Source organism: Nansenia antarctica (genome assembly GCF_963989245.1).
Source record: "Nansenia antarctica genome assembly, chromosome: 1".
Taxonomy (NCBI): Eukaryota; Metazoa; Chordata; class Actinopteri; order Argentiniformes; family Microstomatidae; genus Nansenia; species Nansenia antarctica.
In genome coordinates, this window is record NC_137674.1 from 29,193,094 (window position 1) to 29,202,246 (window position 9,153).

The following is a 9,153-nucleotide window of genomic DNA, read 5'->3' on the forward strand; positions in this document are numbered from 1 at the left end:
TCCTTCAGATTCCCTTCCAGTGGGTTTGCCGTAAAGGGATACTGGGGATTCTCCCCATTTGCAACCATGTTGTGGTGAGCTCGTGGAGCCTCAGGAGACAGGTTTCCATCCCCCGATTCCAATGTGGGTTGAACCAATGGAGTGTAACATGTCTGCGGCTCTTCCATGGGATTTGCAATACAATTCAGCATGCTCTCAACTGAATGTTTTACTTTCACAGGAAAAGCTTCTTTAGGGACCTCAGGTTTTCGTGACGTAGATGAGCCTGATAATATCATAACATCCTTCATATACGCTTGTGTATTAATCCGCTCAAGGCGCACAAAGGCGGCGCATGATTCCACTGGCCTGGGTACACACTGGGCTAAAGTCTCCACTTGAGTTGGGTTCAGATGGTTCTCACTTGTGATGGACACCTCACTGACATCATGGTTCTCCAGGTGCAACCTCAACTGGGCCTGTGAATAGAAAATCTTCCCACAATTAGCCATTTTGCAGGTGAATGTTAGGTAATGCTGAGCCTCGTGATCATACAACAGGTAGGCCTCGTTGAAGATCCGCTCACAGTTAGGGAACATGCACATTGCCTTGAATTCAGCATGCTGCCTTCTGTGCATGAGAAGCTCTGAGTTGGAGTTGAAGCTGCCAGTGCAGTTGAGCTGTATGCAGTTGTAGGGCTTAGTGCCACAGTGAATTTGCAAATGGTCGTTGAGATGTGTGACGTTAACAAACTGTCGACGACAGTACTGGCACACCACCTTCTGTCGTTGTAACTCCAGGAACCGCGTCGCCTCTTCGTCATTTTTGTGGGCTTTTACGTGGGCTACAAGATTACGGAAAAACTTAAAAACCTTCTGACAGTTTGTAACGGGGCAGACACAGTCCTCCGTGAATTCTGTGTCGCATCTTGCTTGTCCAGGCTTCGGAGGAGGGCTGAGCTGGACAGTTGCAGCACTGGTGTGATTTAGACAGGGAGAAGTAGTAGCTTTAGCCGGGCTGACGTTTGCCTGGGGCTCAACCTTCACAACAGTTGTCTCTTTGATGCTGTTAGACTGCCTGCCTGGGGATTGCGGTGGCTTGCTCAATTTCCTAGTTGCTTTCATAGCAGCCAGTCGTTCTTTACAAGATTTCTTAACATGTGATGTTACATGTGGTTCGAAAACCTCCTTGTTGTCGAAACTGTCTGCACAAATAGGGCAAGTGTAAATCCCATCCTTAAAATGCTTCTGAGCGTGACGGACGATTCTGTGGCCAAGGAACTCTTTATCACATAACACGCAGTACTGCATATAGGCTCGCCAGTTCCTGAACCTGGCAGACACAAATCCTTTCTCCCGTAGTTTCTTAGCTTCCCTATTTTTTTCTCTTTCGTCTGAAATCTCATTCAGTTCGTTTGTAGTGTTCAAAAGAAAATCCTCCAAGTCTTTGAACTCCGGACCCTTGTCTGACGCTTCGCCCTCTCCAACGTCTGTGTCGTTGAGGTCATCGATAGAAGACACAATGGCTGCCTCCTCGCCCATCAACGCCAAACAGTTGCGCTTCAGGGTTCTCCAGTCCCAGAACTCCGGATCGAAAGGCCATTGGGTCTTCAAGGCCAACAGCAACTCACAGCGCAGTGAATTGGGTACTGGTAGATTCTCCTCCTCAAGCTTCTGGTCCGGTTCGTTGTAGAGGGATTCGACTGCGTAATATGAGTCGACGGTAGGTTGGAGGAGGAACTCTGTTAGTTGGCACGCCCGTTTCATCTCCAGGTCTGTGGGGAGAAGGCAGGAGATCGTTTTGCAGATGGTGCTCTTGCTGTCTGTGTTGTCACTGGAAGCCATTTTCAGGGCTTGAACGCACATTTCGATGCACACCGGCAATCCCACCTCTTGCACCTAAAAAAAGAAGAAAAAAGAAATGAACACAAAACAAAACAAGTTATAAGGATACGTGGAACAACATGTTTTTTCTCACAGGTGCATTCTACATTTACATTTTTGCCATTTAGCAGACGCCTTTATTCAAAGCAAGAAATACATTTGTCTGCGGAGGTGAATCATCTATCCATCAGTCATCGTAAGAAAAAGTAATCTATGTTATGACCAGGGGCCATTAGCAGTTACAATGCTAGAAGAACAAAGAATTACTTATTTTTTCCCTTCAATTTACAGAAGAGAAACTGTCCAAGGGGGAAGTGGGGATGAGGAGGTCTCATGCAATATGTAATGGATATGACATGAAAGGACAGGATCTCACCTCTGATTGGATGACTTTGATGAGGAAGAGGATGTGACAGACACTCCGTGAGAGCAAGGCCATCTTCTTGCATTGATCCAAAAAAGCATCAGCTGAAGACTCCAAGCGCATCAGTAGCTTACTCCAGAACAATGTGAGCTCCCTGCGAGGCAGATAGACAAACTAAGTTAAGTCTGTGACATACATCCCATCCATCTTCAATGGAGAACAATTGCTTAAGCCTTGTCTGTGAAACCGGCCCACAGTATCTAATGCATCCTCATTAAGTTTTTAGATGTTGCTTGTGTGTTTATAAAAAATAAAACATGTTAGATGCAAAAGTTGAGATTGCCGAAATACAGACAAGAGAGATCATAATTGCAGTGTCATAGCAACCAGCTACATACAGAGAGGATCTTTCTATCACAACAGGTAGTCAGACACCAGTTCCCTATTTTGTGGTTTAAGACACACAAGATAAATGACAAAATACATAACCAGGAGATAATACACTGTAGTCAAGACAGACCTTTAGATTTCATTGCTAGTTATTTAAGTAAAGAAGTGGGAATAGTACTCACCAGGCACAATACATATCTCCCTGGAGAAGCTGTCGCTTGAGGAAGGCAGAGCACAAACAGAGCGCTCCTTCCTCGTCCCCCTCTGACTCTAGGTTACAAATCATCTCCAACGCATCTTTGCAGTCTACTTGCGCAATCTGGCACAGAGAGATAATATCAGTCATGAATGAATGAATCATAATGATACGGTTTAATTGTTGCTACTCAATGTATACTTTTCAATTAAATTAGGTTACTGTTATGCCTCTTAAGTGAAGATGGAATCACTCAGATAACACTGTGACCTACATTTACTTAACACTGTTATTACATGGTAATAGAGTTCAGCCGTTTCAACTTTTACAGAAGTAGCAGAGGGACTGCAATCCCTCGTTGCTAATTGTTTACATGAGTAAATAGTGCTACTACACGGGTTGAGAGAAGCTTGATGCGCTAAATTATTCAATAAACTCAAATAGCATTCCCTCACCTCCTCCATGAGCTGCTCCTGTGTTCTCGCCATACACAGGCAAACAAGGTATGTCTGCTTAAAGTTTCCTTTTCCTTCATAAGCTGGATTCTCCGAGCACACCTTCGCCAGGACAGCCGCTTTCTCAGCTTGATTCTCTTTGATAAGGTGCTTTATTCGCATATTAAGGAGTGTGGGACCCTCCGATTGCAGAAATTCATGAACTAGAGAGCAGAGGAGAGACACAAACTGGGTCAGCATTTAGCTCTGGATTGAATGAATGAACACACACACACACACACACACACACACACACACACTAACCTCTGTCAATGTCAGGTATCTCATTGGAGAGTATGCAGCTCAACGTGGGGTTGGTCCACACGCCGTGCTCCTGTGCTATAGCCGATAGCATATGAAGCTGTGTGTTCCCAGTCTCTTGCAAAAGGCAGTGTGCCAACTGTAAAAGACAAAATCATTTTCCACAAACTTTTGTCCTGTATTTGTCCTGGTGTTCCTAAGTTAAGCGTTTTGTATCAGATTTAAAATAACAATTATTTTTGGAATGTAGTAAGTAAACAAACATACTGAACACAATCCAACAAGGCCCACATTCTGATCAACACACTTTCAGAAATGACTTTCAACTTGAAAATAGGTTGTAACACGTCAGTTTCCCCCCCCCCCAAATCCGCCTAATAAAAACTTTACTTTATCTTCACAATCAGCTTGTCAGCTTTTCATTCCTTGTCAAAGATCACAAAGACCTGGACTAGATCAAATCGCTCTCCAAGTTTTACTCCTTTGCTATGAAATGTCAACCAAGAAAGAACAAAAAAATAAAATAAATAGAACAGCATAGGAGATACTGACCTTCACTGAGGACTGGAATTCCTCCCATAAGGCACCAGGGACGTGATCAGGCAGCGAGAGCAGAAGCTCTACACAGCTCCTGCGAATCAAACACACTCGTTTAATAAGTTTGCTCTGGTGTTTCAAGTCAATGTGACAGTTACGGGTGCATATGGCGTTACGCTTTGTAAACGCCCAGTAGTAGGGTATGGGGAGGCTGTGGTGTAGGAGGTAGTGCGGGTGTCTAATGATCGCAAGGTCGGTAGTTCGGACACCGGCTGGCCACATGTCGAGGTGTCCTTGGGCAAGACACTGAATCCCAAAATAGCTCCTAATGAGCGGGCCGGTGCCTTGCATGGTAGCTTGCCGCCATTGGTGTGTGAATATGTGTGTGAATGGATGAATGAGAGGCCATTGTAAAGCACTTTGGAATAAGGCGCTATATAAGTCAGTCCATTTAGGGTATGAACAAACAATCTGTGTTTTTTTTTCTTTACACAAGTTGAATAAGCATATATACACCACTTCTGTAATACCACAGACCACCCAACTCAACTGCTACGCCGTTACATTGTGATGATGTCAATGGAGGAATTACAGAGCTACAGGGCGACAATTGAGTGAGAATTTTACTAATGCAGTTCGACTTTGTGGTAAAAACTCTCTGGCTGGACAACACGGACACGGACATCAGAAATAAGGCGACAGATAAATGCGTTCCGTTACGGACGACCCTCACGGATTACGGCCTAAGGAAACCAACGGCAGATATTGACATTGTCTTAATGAGTGCTACTCACAGTGCTAGCTTTTCAAGTACGAGGGGCACGTTCTCACACTGGCAGGAGAGACAGGAGGAGGCCTTTGCATAACTGAGGATGGCCACTGTGTACACCCCCAGGAGTGGCAGGGGGGCCTCATCAGTCTTCCATCGACCTGCATGCTCCACAAGGATCTACAAGCACAAGGTCCATGACACACATATAACAACGTTATCAACAAAACAGAGACCTACAGACACAGAATGCAACATTATTATTGTAGTGTTCCTCTATAATAACAGATATCACAGACAGAGAATGCAACATTATTATTGTGTGTGTTCCTCTATAATAACATATTACAGACACCGAATACAACTAGGGATGCACGATATTATCGGCCCGATATTGGGAAATTAATGTTACTAAATATTTATCGGTTTTATTACATTTTAGCCGATATAGAGCCGATAATATGAAGCCGGAAATATTTCCGGTTCCGTTTGTCGCGCTCATGATGCTGCGCCTGCGTACAGCCATGCAGTCAATTAACGGTAAGCTAAGGTAAATAGATAGCCAATGTTAGCTAGTGCTAATGTTCACCATCTCTGTAGTCTGCTCTAAAATACGCAATCAAACAGTGCAGGCAACCCGTGCTGTTCTGTGAATGAGACGAGCTATTGACTGATGGCTTTCTACTGCCAAATCATATTATTATTACAGCAAACATGTCGGTAGTTTGGCATCTGTTCTCTGAACAACAAGGAGGCTAATTCCGACATTGACTTCTGTTTTCGTTTTCGCGATTTCAAAATAAAAGCGCGAGCTAAGCGTTGTTGAAAATGAATGACACATCGCTAGTCAACTAACACAGCTTGTTTTGTGAGCCTGCTAACAATGTAAAGTAGTGTTCTAGTTAACTAGGTAACAATGTAAAGTAGTGTTATAGTTAACTAGGTAGCAGTGGGGATTACTCACCCAATCCATGCATTGCAATAGTTTGGCTTGACTAGCGAGTGTGATGTGATTTTCAACAATGTTGAAATGTATTTCCTTTAAATAAATGAACATTTGAAGAGTCAGAAGTGTTCTCTTTGTTGTGTTAACAATAGTGATGTAAGTTAGATTTGGTGAGATCACTATGGAATATTAAATCATCAATCTTTGCTCACTACATAGCCTTTCTTACCTTCAGGTGTGCATGAACTACAGGTTATCAACTGTGAAATTATATCTGTTCTCATATCGGTTATCGGCCATGAGAAGCGGGTAAACATCGGTTATCGGTATCGGTTGGAAAAAATGCATATCGTGCATCCCTAAATACAACATTATTATTGTGTTCCTCTAGAATAAAATATTACAGATACAGAATACAACATTATTATTGTAGTGTGTCCCTCTATAATAACAGATATCACAGACAGAGAATGCAACATTATTATTGTGTGTGTGTTCCTCTATAATAACATATTACAGACACAGAATACAACATTATTATTGTGTTCCTCTATAATAACATATTACAGACACAGAATACAACATTATTATTGTGTGTGTTCCTCTATAATAACAGATATCACAGACAGAGAATACAACATTATTATTGTATATGTTCCTCTACAATAGCATATTACAGACTCAGAATATGACATTATTAATGTTCCTCACCTCAACAGTAACAGACATGAGCTGTTTTTCTATTAGGCCTAAATCATATTATTTGGCAGATGAACGATGCCTGCTTGCAAATTAGTCCCTTGTTTCTCTGCCAGATCAAGGATCTAGAAACAAGACAAACTAATTTGCAAGCATCCATCATTAACACACCACCGCCTTCTAGCCTAATTGACACATAACAAGCTTTTAGTCATCATAATTTATTTATTTTTATTTTTATTTATCCCTGATTTTAATTAGTAATGTGTGTCAGAGAAAATGACACATCTACATTAAAATGGTTGTAACCAACATCAACAAACAAGACACAAAGGCGAATACATCTGAATGGAAAATGATAGCTCTCTCTCTCTCGCTTCCACAGAGTGGTTGTAGTTAAGTTTTTCTCTGTGCTGCCGTGCACTGTATGTGTGTGTGTGTGTGTGTGTGTGTGTATGTGTGTGTCGAGGGAGAACCTGTACGCTCGAGGCCCATCATGATTAACAGTGGTCTGCTGCTAGATAAAGTGTGATAGTGGTCTCCATGACAACGGCTATCCATCACTGCGGGTTAAGATGGCAGAGGACGGATGAGACGAACTAACATAACGTAGCCCTTTAATACAGTCAAATACATCAAAGACCGGCTTCCTTTGAAATAGCCTACATAGGACTGACCACAACAAACGCCTGTGGAGTCGAGCCTACGTGGTTGGCCTACATAGGACCTTCTCAATCACTCTACGACTCAGTAAGCCACAGTACACGTATAGGAAAAAGTACAGACATAGGAAAGAGTATGGGTATTCAAATCTGCAAAGCTTTATTTGCAGTCTACATCTATGAATTAAACATCTTCAAAGGAACACTGGATAGGCTGATGAGAAAGGATTTACTGCAGGCGAACGTGTAATTACACTATGTAATTATTACTACTGTAATTATACATTTTAATAAGCCATTTCACTGCAGTTACTTACACTTTATTTTACACTAGTAATAATCTATATAATCATAACAGTTGAGACCAATTCTACACATGCATTCATACAGGCTAGGCCTACTCTCTGCCCTGTCGACCACCCTTCCCCCCGTCTCTCCATCACCACTCCGGGGGGAATCCTAATCTCTCCTCCATGAGAGAGTCTCCTACCTAGGTCTTCCAAGGACAGCCCTTTTGATGGCATGCAATAGGGAGATCCTTTTACAATGTTACACACGTGTAAACACACACCTCAGTGATTAGGAAGTTACAGGGCACTGCACCTCCGATGAGACGACAACAACAACAACAACAACAACACATGTAAAATCTTATGCAAAACTCATGTGCTCTGAGAATACATGACAAGACATCGTGATGGTCAGGGGAGGAGCTGGGTGTGGAAAAGTTGCAACGTGTGCCATTTATCCTCTTTATATAATGCATTTCGGGTGAAATATTTTTTAGCAGTAAGTGCAATATCTAGAAATGTGTAACAATCTTTCACTTATGCTGAACTAAACATATTTTTGTGGGAGGATAGCATCGCTGTGAAATTGAGGTGCCATCTACCAAGATCTATGAGATCAATAAAGTCTACATCTTGCACAAAGAAGGGCTTCAAACACGCCCACTACCCGCTGAAAGGCCTAACGCATTGAATAATATTGTTTTTCCCGAAAATACGAATTTGGATATTCTTTGATTAACTTTAACTTTCATAAATATGTTCCATCCACACCGACACCCCAGAACAGGCCTCTCGCTGGCACATCAATACTTTGATATAAGCCACAATGATGATATGGAAAAAATGTTCACATTTCTATCTATAAATGCACATCTTTACACAAGGTGTGGGAAGTTTTCAACATCATCAAACCTGTCACATTCGTGCGTTAATAAAAATGCACAATATTTTGCACAATATCTCCATCTCGCTTCACAATGAATGATCAAATGGACCCTCATCAACTAGCTAACTGCTGCTAGCCACATTCATCTGTTAGCTAGCCAACTAGCTAGGGGAAAAATTGAGTTACGCATGAAAACAACTCAAAGTAAAAACGTCAAACAACCATCATCAAAAACGAACGATGTCTACTGTCCATTACCGAATATCTTTATACACGTATATATCTTTCTATACGGTTTTTCTCCCGGTGTGGGACAGGGCTAGCGAGCTAGCGACATTGTTGTAGCTAACGTACACGCCAGGCAGGCAGGAAGCCCAGGCTGGGAGGCTGCAGAGGGATGGGACCGCTGGAGGAAAACATGCCTACCTGACAAAACTCCTGGCAGAAATGCGACGAGGCTTCCACGGGCGGTTCGGTGCTGTCTTTGAGTGTTGCGGTCAATTCTTGGAACCGCTCGCGGAGGACCTCGATCGCTCTCCTTGTGTCATATTCCTTCTCTGTCTCTCCCTCCGCCATCTTCACAACAATCACGGCCGCGTACGCACAGATGTTACGCTGCCAGACGTGCACGCGCACGGACACGCCAGGCCAGACGTGCACACGCACGGACACGCCAGGCCAGGGGGGGAGGGGAGAGATGCGGTGATAGGGAGGGACGACATCCTGTAGTGTCAACAAAGCATCATTGACGTGACCTTCCAAATGACACACAACAACATGCCGGATGATTGATTTTG

General features: G+C 43.0%; 1 protein-coding gene across 1 annotated transcript; it reads right to left on the reverse strand.

The window, feature by feature from the left end:
* Nucleotides 1-214: 214 nt before the first annotated feature.
* On the reverse strand, nucleotides 215-8,932 carry LOC308173630 (zinc finger protein 292-like; the record flags this gene model as incomplete). The annotated part of the gene is made up of 9 exons (XM_080548663.1): nucleotides 215-265; nucleotides 357-1,877; nucleotides 2,239-2,380; nucleotides 2,799-2,935; nucleotides 3,268-3,470; nucleotides 3,571-3,706; nucleotides 4,120-4,198; nucleotides 4,899-5,053; nucleotides 8,783-8,932. The coding sequence occupies 9 exons, from the start codon at nucleotides 8,930-8,932 to the stop codon at nucleotides 215-217; spliced, it is 2,574 nt and encodes an 857-aa protein (XP_080404789.1).
* Between the last annotated feature and the right edge of the window lie 221 nt (nucleotides 8,933-9,153).